The sequence below is a fragment of the Rhinoraja longicauda genome, chromosome 7 (assembly GCF_053455715.1).
Source record: "Rhinoraja longicauda isolate Sanriku21f chromosome 7, sRhiLon1.1, whole genome shotgun sequence".
NCBI lineage: Eukaryota > Metazoa > Chordata > Chondrichthyes > Rajiformes > Arhynchobatidae > Rhinoraja > Rhinoraja longicauda.
The window spans coordinates 44,361,837-44,377,505 of record NC_135959.1 but is presented as its reverse complement, the minus strand read 5'-3'; the positions used below and the strand labels follow the sequence as shown (position 1 = coordinate 44,377,505).

At 40.2% G+C, this 15,669-nt stretch overlaps 1 protein-coding gene across 4 annotated transcripts in view; it reads left to right on the top strand.

The window, feature by feature from the left end:
* Window positions 1-15,669, top strand: part of nup58 (nucleoporin 58) — a 67,538-nt gene that overhangs the window by 23,020 nt on the left and 28,849 nt on the right. For all 4 annotated transcript variants that reach the window (XR_013547471.1, XM_078402414.1, XM_078402415.1 and 1 more), the window contains exons 11-14: window positions 436-554; window positions 1,824-1,906; window positions 5,812-6,010; window positions 9,444-9,542. Coding sequence is in view for 3 of the 4 variants with exons in the window: in XM_078402414.1 (XP_078258540.1) it covers window positions 436-554; window positions 1,824-1,906; window positions 5,812-6,010; window positions 9,444-9,542 (500 nt within the window). In the remaining variant the exon portion in view is untranslated. The remainder of the gene's footprint in view (window positions 1-435; window positions 555-1,823; window positions 1,907-5,811; window positions 6,011-9,443; window positions 9,543-15,669) is intronic.

Sequence of the window (15,669 nt, the reverse complement as noted above, 5' to 3'; positions counted from 1 at the left end):
ATAGGGTCCAGACCTCCCATTTACCCTATTGGAGACCTTTGAACTATCTTTAATCAGACTCTATCTGATTATCTGAATGTTGTACCCTTTGTCCATTATCTGTACACTGTGGACAGCTTGATTGTAATCATGTATAGTTTTTTTGACTGGATAGTACGCTACAAAATCTTTTTCACTGTGTCTCGGTACACTTGACACTAATAAACTAAACCAAACTAAGGAAACCAGAGCACCCGGAGGAAACCCACATGGTTCCAGGGAGAATGTGCAAACACCAGACAAACAGGACCTAAATTCGGGATTGAACCCAGGTCTCTGATGCTGTAAGGCAGCAGCTCTACCAACTGCGCCACTGTACCTGTTATGAAAATTATATTTGTACGCTGTGATGAATATTGACTATTGTTCTCAGCTATTCCAACTTGTATTTGACAGCTATTTCAGGCAGCTGGTGGAACAATTTGAGGTTCAGTTACAGCAGTATCGACAGCAGATAGAGGAACTGGAAAATCACCTTGCTGCGCAGGGTAACAGCTCTCACATGACTCCACAAGGTTTGTCCTTCCGATAAAAAGCTTGAATACATTTTTCTGATTTTATGATTCCATCGAAATCATGAGAGGAATAGATCCGGTAGTAGCACAGTCTCTTGCCCAGAGTAGAGGAATCGAGAACCAGAGGACATAGGTTTAAGGTGGGTGGATACATTGCATCGTATGTTCAATGGTGTACTGAGGATGGTGGGTGTATCAAGGATGGTGGGTGTATCAAATGAGCTGCTGGAGGAGGTAGTTGAGATAGGGACTATTGCAATTATTAACAAACATTTAGACAAGTACAGGGATAGGACCGGTTTACAGGGATATGGGCCAAATGCAGGCAGGTGAGTGAGACCAGTGTAGATGGGACTGTTTCCATGCTGTATGGCTTTGTCTTGCCGTATGGGCTACCAGGGAACTGAATGAGGTCAAATCAAAGTGCAGGAGTAACTTAGCGGGTCAGGCAGCATCTCTGAAGGATATTGAGAAGTGATGTCTCGAGTCGGGGCCCTTCTTCAGACTGATTGTACTAGTGGGAGAAAGCTGGAAAAGAGGTGCAAAGCTTGGCAAGTGATGGGTGGATACTGGGGAGGGGGGGTAATAAGGTTTTATTTATGCGATGTGGGCAATTATTGACCACCCCTACCTTAATATCCACCTTGAACGTCTACATTTCTTGCGGATATAATTACGGCTTTTAAAATAAATTTGGACTGGGAAGGGTTTATGGGCTGAATGCTGGCAAATGGGACTAGCCCAGTATGCCAACTTGGTTAACATTGACAAAGTGGGCCAAAGGGCTTGTTTCTGTACTGTGCAGCTCTGTGACTATGGCTAACTCTGGATGTTGTTTGATTTGTGGAGGCAGAAGGAAGGGATAGAGACCTTAATACGGTGACATTTTCATTTGTATGCTGGCCTTCTTGGTCGGATGTATAATGTCATGGGTTTGAAAGGTATCTTTGGTGAGTAACTGCAGTTTACTTGGTTCCTTGAATTGGTACTGCCATTCTGTGAGATCATGCTGAATCTGTACTCCCTATATCCACCTTCATCCCACATCCCAAAGCCATGTTAATTTGTAGGTTAATTGGCCTCTATAAATTGCCCCTAAAATGGGAGTGGACAAGAAAATAAGATAACATTGAACTAGTGTGATCACAATGTCGGCATGGACTCAGTGGGCCAAAGAGCCTGCTTCCAGGCTGTCTCTCCAAACTAAACTAAAAAACATTAGACAACAGAGATTATTTTTGTTATTGATCATTATTGTCATTTCTACAGACCTGTCTCTTGCAATGCAGAAAGTATACCAGACGTTTGTAGCTCTGGCTGCTCAACTTCAATCAATACATGAAAGTGCAAAGGTAACATCTAGTATTTCCTTATAATCTAAAAATCCTTTCCTTTGATAAATCAAAAGTTGTCTTTCATGTTCAGTATAGTAAAAATCAGTATGTTGCCAATTTGATACCGTTGAAAGTTGCATGACAAATACAATCTCGAAAGAAAAGGCAACTGCGACTTGGCTCCTCTCCCTTTCTATTCCAAAGACTTGGAGTCTATTTACAGATGAACAGTAAATCCTCAGGTTTCCTGTACATTTTCTGAAATTTGTTTCAGATACAGGTCCAACATCGATTTTCCAACAACTGATGGTTTCTCCTCCCCCCCCCGCCCTTTAATCTGGATAAAGGCCCAAGCGCCAAGGTGAGGCGGACGATCTCGACCTCATCCGGACTTCTGTCACAGAATTGTCGTGTCAAATTTGCCATCTACGGCTGGGGCTCTGGAACTCTGGCCCGGCTGGAGCCAGCAAATCAGTTCCCATAGCCGACTTATGAGGCTGACTTTGCGAGTTGGTATCTCGGCGGCCTAGGCGGACTGTTCCAGTGCCGTTTACCTCCTCTTGGAGGTCGTGACCTCTGTTGGCCCGGCAAAATGGATAATCCGGAAAGGCTCTTGAGCCAGGGGTGCTGGAAAATTGGTGGTGGACCTGTATAAGGATATTTTAGAAACAATTGATTGTTAAATTATCTCAACTACCTACAGTTAGTGTATTAATCCATATGGAATGAGAAGGATATATTTGACCATGATCCATTACCAGTGTAAGTGGAGGAGGGGTGAAATTAAGCACTCAAACATTGATACAAAGAGAACATCGACATACCTCAAACTGAGCAAAGCACAGTGCTGGAGGAACTCAACGGGTCAGGCAGCATCTGGGGAGGGAATGGACAGGTGACCTTCAGACGGATACTAAAGAAAAGTCCAGACCCAAACGTTGCTTATCTGTTCCCTCCCCATACGCTGCCTGAGCTGCTGAGTTCCTCCAGCACCTTGTGTTTTGTTTTAAGATTCCAGCATCTGCAGACTCTTTTATCACCATTAGACCTCTAACTGATTTGGACTGTTAAGTTAAGAAAATAACTGCAGATGCTGGTACAAATCGAAGGTATTTATTCACAAAATGCTGGAGTAACTCAGCAGGTCAGGCAGCATCTCAGGAGAGAAGGAATGGGTGACGTTTCGGGTTGAGACCCTTCTTCAGACTGATGTCAGGGGGGCGGGACAAAGGAAGGATATAGGTGGACACAGGAAGATAGAGGGAGATCTGGGAAGAAGGAGGGGAAGAGAGGGACAGAGGAACTATCTAAAGTTGGAGAAGTCGATGTTCATACCACTGGGCTGCAAGCTGCCCAGGCGAAATATGAGGTGCTGTTCCTCCAATTTCCGGTGGGCCTCACTATGGTACTGGAGGAGGCCCATGACAGAAAGGTCAGACTGGGAATGGGAGGGGGAGTTGAAGTGCTCGGCCACCGGGAGATCAGTTTGGCCAACGCGGACCGAGCGCAGGTGTTGAGCGAAGCTATCGCCGAGCCTGCCCTTGGTTTCGCCGATGTAAATAAGTTGACATCTAGAGCAGCGGATGCAATAGATGAGGTTGGAGGAGGTGCAGGTGAACTTTTGTCTCACCTGGAAAGACTGTTTGGGTAAGGAGGTGCAGGTGAACCTTTGTCTCACCTGGAAAGACTGTTTGGGTAGGAGGAGGTGCAGGTGAACCTTTGTCTCACCTGGAAAGACTCTTTGGGTGAGGAGGTGCAGGTGAACCTTTGTCTCACCTGGAAGGACTGTTTGGGTAGGAGGTGCAGGTGAACCTTTGCACAGAACCTTATCTGTTCTTATCCCACCGAACTTATTTCCACCTACCTCGACTCCATCCTATCCCTCCCTGGTTAAATCCCTCCCCACCTATGTCCAAGACACCTCACATGCTCTCCATCTCCTCGATAACTTCCGGTTCCCAGGCCCCCACTCCCTCATCTTTACCATGGATGTCCAGTCACTCTACATTTCCATCCCCCACAAGGATGGTCTCGAAGCCCTCCGTTTCATCCTCGACCGTAGAACCAGCCAATCCCCATCTACCAACACTCTCCTCCGCCTAGCAGAGTTGGTTCTTACCCTTAACAACTTCTCCTTTGACTCCTCCCACTTCCTCCAAACCAGAGGCGTAGCTATGGACACTCGCATGGGCCCTAGCTACGCCTGCCTCTTTGTCGGGTACGTCGAACAATCCCCGTTCCGGGCGTACACTGGCCCCATCCCCGAACTCTACCTCCGCTATATCGACGACTGCATTGGTGCTACCTCTTGTACCCATGCAGAACTCACTGACTTCATACACTTCACTTCCAATCCTGCCCTTAAATATACCTGGACTATCTCTGACATCTCCCTCCCGTTTCTGGACCTCACCATCTCCATCACAGGAGACAGACTAGTGACGGACATTTACTATAAACCCACTGACTCGCACAGCTATCTGGACTACACTTCTTCCCACCCGGTCCCCTGCAAAAAGTCTATCCCCTACTCCCAATTCCTCCATCTACGCCGCATCTGCGCCCGGGGTGAGGTGTTTCACACTAGGGCATCAGAGATGTCCTCATTCTTCAGGAAACAGGGCTTCCCCTCTTCCATTATAGATGAGACTCTCACTAGGGTCTCTTCTGCATCCCGCACCTCCGCTCTTGCTCCCCCTCCCCCCACTCGCAACAAGGACAGAATCCCCCTCGTTCTCACCTTTCACCCCACCAGCCAGCGGATCCAACAAATCATCCGCCAACATTTCCGTCACCTACAACGGGACCCCACCACTGGCCATATCTTCCCATCCCCTCCCCTCTCTGTGTTCCGCAGAGACCATTCCCTCCGTAACTCCCTGGTCCACTCGTCCCTTCCTACCCAAACCACCCCATCCCCGGGCACTTTCCCCTGCAACCACACGAGATGCAACACCTGTCCCTTTACCTCCCCATCAACTCCATCCAAGGACCCAAACAGTCTTTCCAGGTGAGACAAAGGTTCACCTGCACCTCCTCCAACCTCATCTATTGCATCTGCTGCTCTAGATGTCAACTTATTTACATCGGCGAAACCAAGCGCAGGCTCGGCGGTCGTTTCGCTCAACACTTGCGCGATCTCCCGGTGGCCGAGCATTTCAACTCCCATTCCCAGTCTGACCTTTCTGTCATGGGCCTCCTCCAGTGCCATAGTGAGGCCCACCGGAAATTGGAGGAACAGCACCTCATATTTCGCCTGGGCAGCTTGCAGCCCAGTGGTATGAACATCGACTTCTCCAACTTTAGATAGTTCCTCTGTCCCTCTCTTCCCCTCCTCCTTCCCAGATCTCCCTCTATCTTCCTGTCTCCACCTATATCCTTCCTTTGTCCCGCCCCCCTGACATCAGTCTGAAGAAGGGTCTCAACCCGAAACGTCACCATTCCTTCTCTCCTGAGATGCTGCCTGACCTGCTGAGTTACTCCAGCATTTTGTAAATAAATACCTTGGACTGTTAAGTTGATTACATTATCTAGTTTGTACAAAATTTGCACAGATTAAAAACAATTGTTGAATTCTAACGGAGCAACATTTTTAACGTGGATGCAAAAGTGATGGAGAAAATGGTTGTCTGTGTATGCTTACAACTGATGATTAAGCGAGTTACCTTCCCCATGGATTAAAGGTATTTAACAGTTTGCATAAATGGTGCACTAAATGCTGTTTTCATGCTAAATGTATTTATCTATTTTAATAAACATTGCACAAAATGCTATTTTCACTCTAAATGTATTTAACAATTCTCATAATGCTGTATTTAACAATGTTCATAATGCACTAAATGTTGTTTCAAACAAGCTTTTTACTTATTTAGTCTTAATATTGATTGCCATTCTACATAATGAACTTTGACATTTATTTTCAGATTCTAAGAGAGCAGTATCTTGGCTACCGTAAGACATACTTTGGCGACGCCACTGATGTCTTTGAAGCGAGGCGCACTGAAACTAAGAAGTGGCAAAATACTCCACGTGTCACAACTGGGCCAACTCCCTTCAGCATACCAAATGCAGCGGCAGTTGCCATGGCTGCAACATTAACACAGCAGCAACAGCCTGCTACAGGTCTGAATGTCTTCAAGTTATAGATGAATAGAGCTGAGACAAATATCTGGTTACGTTGGTTATACGATAGAAACTTTCTAGTATTATACATATTTCTCTTCTTTTGTCTTCCTGAACACATCTCAGTAGTCTTACTGCTGTATTAGAAAGCACCCAAGACCCAAGACTTTCTTGTACCTTATTTTGTCACTTTTTTAAAGTTTTCTAAATTACTGATATCTACTTATAAAAAAAACTACTAATTTATGGTAATGCAGGATATACAAAGCAATAATCTTAAAGCTGTAAAATACTTAATTTCTTAAAATTGGTAATTTAGAAAATGTGAAGTGACTTTTTATACTATAATGAAGGTGACTAAGACTCTAGTTAGAAGTGACCTTGTGAGGCTTTGAATGTTGTTGAATCACTAAATTCTGATGATAATTTGCAGAGAATGTAAAATATTTGTTAAGATTGATGTTATTTTGTTCAAAACAAAATGTTAAAATTTAAACAAGGTATGAGGTACATGGGTGAATTACAGATGCACATAGCGCTAAAATTGTTCTGGGTGAGATATTGCTTTGATTAACCTACAGATAATAATAACTACTGAAGGATGATACAGATACCATATCTATTTTACAATGAGGTTTTTTTTCTTCACTTAATCATGGAAAACAGTATTGTATAATACATTGATATAATAAAATAAGCTGGAAGAAATTGCTTTATGCTAAAGTCCATGTCTGGCACATTCCCAATCTGAGATAACCGTTGATCAGTGAGAGTGGTCAGTTTTTCTACAAGAATATAATTTAAGAAGGTAAAGTTGCTGCCTTACAGCACCAGAGAGCTGGGACCGATTCTGACCTCGGGTACTGTCTGTGTGGAGTTTATACATTCTCCCTGTGACCACGTGGTTTTTATCTGGGTGCTCTGGTTTCCTCCCACATCCCAATGACGTGCAGGTTTGTAGGTAAAATATCCCAAGTGTGTAGGGAGTGGATGCAAAAGTGGGAAAACATAGAACTAGTGTGAACGGATGATTGATGGTCGGAGTGGACTCAGTAGGTTGAAGGGCCTGTTTTTGTGCTTAAATCTAAAACTAAACTCAAACAATCCAAGTCATCTGTTTTCACAACTCCCCTAACACCTTTGATAGTTTGTTACAATACGTAACAGATCATTTGCCCATCTTCTATTGTGCAAGTTGTTGACTAAATTGATGGGAAATTTTAAAAATGTCATTGCATAAAATACCCCTCAATGGTAGTTTTTCATCATGATTGCTATTCCAAATTAAGATAGGATGCCTGGGGTAGAAATTCTCTTTCATAATTGAAGTTTTACGGAGATAAGCAAATATAGTGAATGAAAGCATCTTGATATTTTTTATGAAGGTGTAACAATAAAGTTTACATTAAGAAAGTTCTACAATATGTGATCAATTTTTAAAAAAATGGAATTTGACACAAAGTAAATTGTTTACAATAGGTGGTAAAGGAGTAGGAAATCAGTGTTAGAACTTTGGAATTTTTTATTCTTACTCCATAGTATTCTATTTAACATATCCAAAAGCAGCATTTAAAATGCGCGTCTTATTTACTAATCTCAGCCACAAAACATTTCCGTTTTGTACAGTGAATATTTATTGATGGCTCGCCTCTTCCCTCCTCCCTCACAACCAGTGTAACTGGTTCAGTTACAACGTTAAAAGTAAAAAAATATGTGTAAACAAACTTGAAGAAGGAAGAACAGTGTATTTGTTATTATTAACCAAAATTAATAGCAGTGTTAACATTTAAGTAAATTAAAATTTGTAAGATATTTACAAACTGGGGCTGCTAGAAAAAAGTGCAGGTAAGTCTGTGCATTTTTCATGTGCTGTATTTTATGAGTATAAAACGATTTTTCTGTTTGCTTTCTGAAAGAGCAGCAATAGAATTGTTCCACTGAAATCAATTGCCAAAAATTATTACTACTTCCCAGTATTGTAATATTCCAAACACCTACATGAAGTCTTTCAGTGTACACAAATGCGCAGTGCCGCAGTTGCCTTCTTTACAGACACTAGGTTACAACACTAGTTTGGTTATGAAATCAGTCTTTGTAAACTATATATTATATAATACTGCATTATCTGTAAAACTCATGTTATAGTCATCTATGTATCTGTCTCTTCATTGTTCTTTGATATCTATGATAAAGGAAGACAGTGTCAATTACTTGGCTTATGTGGGCTGATTTTTTGAATAATGGAAATGATCAATTTTTCTACTTAAACCATCTTTTCATAAATGTTCCAACTAGTTTTGCAAATTTTGAAATAACATATGCTAGCCTGCCTTGTTTCTGTATTGGTAGCATATTTCGTTTTTTAAGTTTGCCTGTAGTTGTGCAAGAATTGTGGACAGTTTTGAAATGAGCCCAACGTAGGTGCCTAAGATTGGACGGTCACTTCAGGATTTGATCCATAGTTTGATGTTTTCCGGCATTTCTTTGGCATAATTATAATTCTTTGCTTCTCTGCACCTTCCACATTCCCTTTTGACAATTAACTCTTCTAGAACATCAGACTACCAAAAGCAATATGTTCTACCATTGCACAGGGCAAAATAAGTAGTGTGTTTGAACTGAAAGTGTGGATGTGTTAAACCTACATTTGAAGTGTAAATTCAGTGGTGCCTTTTTCAAACTGCGCACGCATAGAAATTCACTTCTGGTTGTAACTGCCTTTAGAACCTGAATATTCCCTCCGTTTATTTAAAAAGTTGCCTAATATCAAACTGTAGTGCACTAAAAGCAAGAATATAGCAGTTATGAATTAACAAAAATGAAAAATTTATTGTTGTGCTGATATGTAATTGAGTTGTTTCAAAAACTAAACAATAAATTGAGATGTGAAAGATCTTATTGTCTTCTTATGTATTTTTGTTCTTTAATTATTGCTCAATTGACTCATACTTGAGTGCAATGCGCATGTAAAGTTTAAATCTAAAACTGAGGCAATTTGCTTACTTTTAAAAAGAACATTTGGGACATGTCACTATGCTGAATATAAAGGGACTTTAGTGTGACCACGATTAAAGCGTAAAACAAAATAAGCCACCAAAGTAACTAGGAGAAGATTAAGTATGATTTGCTTCGGATTTATTTTGTTTCCCCAATGACTACTGAGTAGATAAATTGGCAAAAAAAAGTTAAAAACTGAAGTAGCATAGAAATGGATTAGTCTATTTTTGTTTTTAAATATTTGTTCTAGATTCTAATTTGTTTTGGATCAGTTTAAGCTTGAACCACATACATTTGAAGACTTTGCCCATTATTTTAAGAGGGGCAGAAATAACATTCTCGTACTGGAGAGTCATTTTATAAAATATATGCTGAAAACTATTTCTAAGTGTAATGGAAATTTTTGTCTTTTTTTTCTTAATTATTTCTGTATCAGGATCACAGCCAGCTTTGGGAGTTAACTTTGGAGTACCGTTCGTCTCAGGTATTGGCGCTGGCTTGCAGTCAACTGGCTTAGGTTCTACAACACTTGGAGGTACAATTTTATTAAAAAAACGTTTTTATAATCTCCAGGTTTTCATTTTACAGCTTTAGAAATAGTTTTCAAATGCATTGGGTCTGTTAAAGTGACTTTAAAATAAGTCGAAAAATAATTGCAATCCCATTCCGTAATCAAAATTTCCTTGCATGTTCTGTTTCATATCTTTAACTACTTTCCTACTGTAAGCAAAATTTGCATTTGTGATTAGCGAGTTGTCATAATATTGATTCAACCATTAAAAAAAGTATCAAATGACATGCTCTCTTCAATCTAAATCTAGAATTTGGATGCAATCACTTTTTAAACAACTTAACCGTACAAATTATTTTTGATGTTATTGCCAAACTTACCTGGTAGTTTCTCCTCTTTAACTTCCATACATTAATAAAAATCTGTGCTGCCTTCAGCCAAATAAAATGTTATATGTGAACACGAATTCTGTTGTCTCAATTTACAAAAACTAGTGTATTTTTTTTGTACTTTACCCAGTTTCCAAGGTGATTTGACATTATTTATTTTTTTTGTGCCCTTTTCACCACCAACCCTCTCTTTCGCTATCTCCCTCAAGCTTCTACCATCACCTCTCCCATCATCCTACTAGCTCTGACATAAAAAAATATAAAAACAATAGAAATGTGCAGTATTTCTGTCAGCATCTCAAAGATGACAAATGTTTGTGCACGCACAATAACTGCTTTGCGCATTAACACTTTTTGATTGCTTATGTATCTAGAGTATATATCTACCTTTTTTGTATGCTATTTGCAGCAAAATCTGATACTGTGAAACTATTCAGAAATCCCAATAGTTCAGCATCTGGCATGCCAGTTGAGTTTTTTGTGTTTCCCAACCACTCTTTGGTTCCTGCACTCACTTTAAATTTGCCAGGATCAGTGGAAAATTTGTTATTCGTCTGTGTACACCTTAAAATAAAAAGTGAAATATATACGTGTTAGTATCTTAGTAGAACAATAACTGATTGTCAGAAAATCTGCTGCTCCAGCACCATCAATGTCCCTAGCGTGTCGCATTAACAAAGCTTCACTCTATCTTTGTTAGAACATCTCACATAATGTAATGATAGCTAAACACTGTGAATGCTGGAAATCAGAAATAAAAGAAAATGCTGGAAAAACAAGCAGATCAGGCAGTGTGGATTTTCCAGGTTGATGATCTTTGATTAGGAACGGAAAAAATATAGAATAAAAACAACTTTTAAAAAATAAACGGAAGAAAGAACGAAAGGAAAAGGCCTTGGATAGTTGGGAAATTAAATAACAAAAGGGATGCAGATTCGACAAAGGGAAATAATAATTGGAGATAAATCTGGAAGCAAGGTACACGGAAATAACTGAACCATTGTCTGAAATTACTGAACACAACATTAAGTAGAAGGTTGTAACATGATGGAAAACCAAGGTGTTTTTCATCATCCTCGGATTTCATTGGAACAATCTTGGAAGCTCAGTGTTGCATCCGGGAAATGATTGGGTTAACGTGTGGGAAGCATTTGACGCCTCGGTGGAGTTTAGAAGGATGAGAAGGGATTCATTGAAACCTACCAAATAATGAAAGACCTAGATAGAGTGGATGTGGAGAGGATGTTTCTAGTAGTAAGAGAGTCTAGGACCAGAGGGCACAGCCTCAAAATAAAAGGACGTACCTCTAGAATGGAGATGAGGAGTTTTTTAGTCAGAGAGTGGTGAATCTGTGGAATTCACTGCCACAGACAGCAGTGGCTAAATCATTGGGTATTTTTAAAACAGAGTTTGATAGATTCTTGATTGGTAAGGGTGTCAAAGGTTATGGGGAGAAGACGGGAGAATAGGGTTGAAAGGGAAAAATAGAACAGCTATGATTTGAATGGTGGACTAGACTCAATGGGTTGAATGGCCGAATTCTGCTCCTATGATTTAAGAGGTAGTTAAACTTTTATTATATTAAAATACAATATATTCTGCAATACTTCACTGCTGACAGGTGCACATATATATGGTGATTTCTTTGGGGGCTAGAGAAGTTTCTAAGCACCCGCACAGTAATTAGAGAGTGGCATGTTATTTAAAAGCTCAGTTTCATTGACGCAACAAAGCACCGCATTTTTAGGGTACTTTGTAGACGGAATAGTTCAGACATACCCAAAGTTCTCATCAGATCACTGGTTGCTTATGGTTTCAAAGCAGTTTCTTATAGTGACAGAAACATCGATATTTCTGCAATCACCCTTCCTTATCTGTATCCCAGAACTTTTTTTTATCATTTTGATACTATAACGAAGGCAAATATTGAGTGTTTCTATCATTTCAGCAGCAAATTACTCAGAGTCGAGAGCTACCTGTAGGCACACAAACTATTTGCAAACTGGTATTAAATATTGCTCATATCAGATTAATTAAACTGGGCCTCATTTGTTGTCATGCATTAGTCTAGGAAATGGAGAATTAAACTGCTAATTCAAGATTCCTTACCTTAAGTTTGGTAACTGTAAAATGTGTCAGAATATTTTAAGAAATGTTCCTAGTTGCCCAACTACTAATTTACACGCTACTTTTAATTAAGAAGCCCTTAATTGCAAAGTTGATCATTTGAATTTCCAAATTATATTTCAGATTGCTTAATTCAAATCATTAAACAATTAAATTTTTAATTTGTAAAATAGTTGTGAATATTAGTGGTAAACTGCATTTTATTGAAAACTGCATACAATAACTATACTTTAGACAGACAGAATTCCTTCTCAGTCTAGTTGGTGACCACACTACTACGAATGATAACAGATTGGCAATTTGTATGTAATTATCATTTCATTTTCCTGGATAAATAACCTTGCCTTCCCGGGGAGAGGTTGCTGTAGTTTTTCCTCTTCTCTGGAAAGACATTTTGTGTTCTATTTCAATTTTCACTGACAGGAATTTCTGCAGTCAACGATGCATATCTGTATCCCAGAAGATTTATTCAGTTCCCTGCTATAACAATGACAAACAGTGATAGTCTTGTTATCAATTTTAGTTTAGTTTAGAGATGGGCTCATTGACCTACCAAGTCCGTGCCAACATCGATCACCCGTTCACGCTGGTGCTATGTTGTCCCACTTTCTCGTCCATCCCGACACACTAGGGGCAATGTAAAGAGGCCAATCAACCAACAAACCTGCACGTCTTTGGGATATGGGAGGAAACCGGAACACCCAGAGGAAACCCATGTAGTCTTGGGAAGAACATGTAAACTCCACACACAGCACCTGAGGTCAGGATCGAATCTGTGTCTCTGGCGCTGTGAGACAGCAGCTCTACCAGCTGCGCCACTGTGCGCGCCCGTCTCAGTGAATGCTGTTTGGCAGCAAATGTGAAAAGAACTTTCATTCAGAGCTGATTAAATTGACTGTGCAGAGATGTTGCCTGACCCGCAGAGTTAGTCCAGGACTTTGTCTTTTTTTTTTGTGGTAAACTGGCAGCTGCAGTTCCTTGTTCCTACATTGACTGCTGTGCAGTAGACTTATTGTCCAGATTCTGGCTGATCTCCAATTCCATGCCCGATACAATGTTATCAATAAATCTCCGTGGAGTGATAATGCTATTTCTAAAAGGAGCGGAGATGAATGGGTAATTTAGTGGAACTGGGTGTCCACACCACAATAGGTATTCAACTAGACTTCACTCAGAGTTTTCATCATCATATCATATATATACAGCCGGAAACAGGCCTTTTCGGCCCTCCAATTCCGTGCCGCCCAGCGATCCCCGTACATTAACACTATCCTACACCCACTAGGGACAATTTTTACATTTTTTTACATTTACCCAGCCAATTAACCTACATACCTGTACGTCTTTGGAGTGTGGGAGGAAACCGAAGATCTCGGAGAAAACCCACGCAGGTCACGGGGAGAACGTACAAACTCCTTACAGTGCAGCACCCGTAGTCAGGATCGAAATTTATTTTGGAAAAATTATTTCTCATTGTGTAAAATTACTGTAGTTTTTGTTTGCTTGGATATTCAAATAAAAATAATTTTTAACAAAGTTTTTGCTGGAAATGGTAAGGGAAGAACATTTAATGTTTGCAAGTCATTGACCTTTTATCAGGCCTGTTAGCTGTATGATCCAGCATTTTCTGATAGTTACTTTAATTTTAGATTTCCAGCATTTACAGTTTTTTGATTCCTCGGGCAAATTATCTTTGTTGCTCGACTGCGTCTCACAGACCCTGCAACACCTTCCAAATCGTTGCCTGACGTCATGTTGTCAATTAACACCACAATACAAAATACCTCTGACGATACAAGTTGATCCTTGTTTATTTTTTCATTTCATGGGACGAGTTATGAATAGGAAAGTAACTGCTATTTAACACTAGGCTGTTATGCTACATTACGAATAGTGAATGGCCTGGATACAGTGGATGTAGAGAGGATATTTCCACTAGTGGGAGAGCCTATGACCAGAGGCCATACCTCAGAATAAAAGGATGTGCCTTCAGAAAGGAGATGAGGATGAATTTATTTAGTCAGAGGGTAGTGAATCTGTGGAATTTATTGCCATGGAAGACTGGAGGCCAAGTCAGTGATGTTTTTAACGTGGAGATTGACAGATTCTTGATTAGTAAGGGTGTCGGGGGTTATGAGGAGAATGGGGTTAAGAGGGAAAGATAGATCAGCCATGATTTAATGGTGGAGTAGACTTGATGGGCTGAATGGCCTAATTCTGCTCCTGTAACTTATGGACTTATTACTGTATAATCTAGCTTATTTTAAGTTTGCGATTCGAATCTTCCAATCTCAAAAGCAGTTGTGAATTTGTGTAGTTAGTTTATTTTACTTAGGATTATCTCTGAAATTTAATTTTGGCATTGACAGTTAATTGACTGTAGATACTGTCAGGATTGTTTAAGAAACGAATGGAGGTGTCAGCGAGATAAATCTAAATTATCCTTTTAGATTGTTAGCGGGGAATCATTTTTGGTGTCCTTACTCTCGTAAGTACTTATCGGCACTTAAGCCAGCACCATAAATTCTGAAGTTTTAATTTTGACCATTATCTTATTCATGCTACCTTGTGGGACGAGTTGGAATGGACTATATGATCTATTTGTGTCCAATGTTTCTGTATGGTCATAATAGTTTTCTACAATCCACTTGGGTTGGCACTCCTTCAAAACAGGGGAAATCTTCCAATTCTGAATCTGTTCGGTTTTTTAACCAGATAAAATACTAGTTAATCTACAAATTAAAAACCTAGTCCACCTGCACATTATTTCCATTATTTCAATGCAAAACTAAAATAAGACTAATGGATATTTGTGCCTGTCTGGATCTTTGTGTCTTTTTTTTAAATTTGGGGAGAATTTTATTTTCTGTTGCTTGGTACTTCTTGTGCCTCGAGTAACAATTATCAATGGTTCCTGTCAATCTATTCGCTTTTGGCAATGAAAATTTATTTTGTCTTCCTAAGGCATTCAGGTGATTATAATCAAAAATGTAATTGCCGTTGTTACTCTGAGAAAGCCCAATGTTTGGGCAATCTTTTATGAAGATTGTGAGAGCAATCTTTCATAATATTAACCTAATATGCATTAAATCTCTTTCAAAGAAATTTGTATTTTCTGAGTGATTTTTGGTCTCCTTGTTCACTGCCTCAGGCATGTGAATTTTCCACAGATATCCGCGTTTTTAAAATCCATTTTCCTTTTTGCACGATTTCTGCATTTTTCACTTTGTCAAATAATCGGAGAAATCGGATCGAAAAAAAGAAAATAAACTATGTATAGACTTGTAATGAACACTAGGGTTCCGCTAGAGATCGCTAGGGGTTCCGCAAGAAATCCCCCGCGCCTTAGGAGTCTTCCCGAAAATGTGGCACCTAAGCTGGGCAAGGCAGCCAATCTCTACCTTATCGGGAGTTCCATGGCCGATCGGTGGGTTGAATTTGCAACCTGCGGCCGGGGCTCTGGAACTCCAGCCCAGCTGGAGCCAGCACATCTATCCCCATAGCCGACTTCCTTGGCCGGCTGGATAAATCAGCAAGCCCTGGAGCGAAGAGTGCTTTTAAGTGCAAGATTATATAACTAAATTAATTAAGACGGGGTTAAAATATAAAAAACAGCAGGAAAGCCAATTACCGCC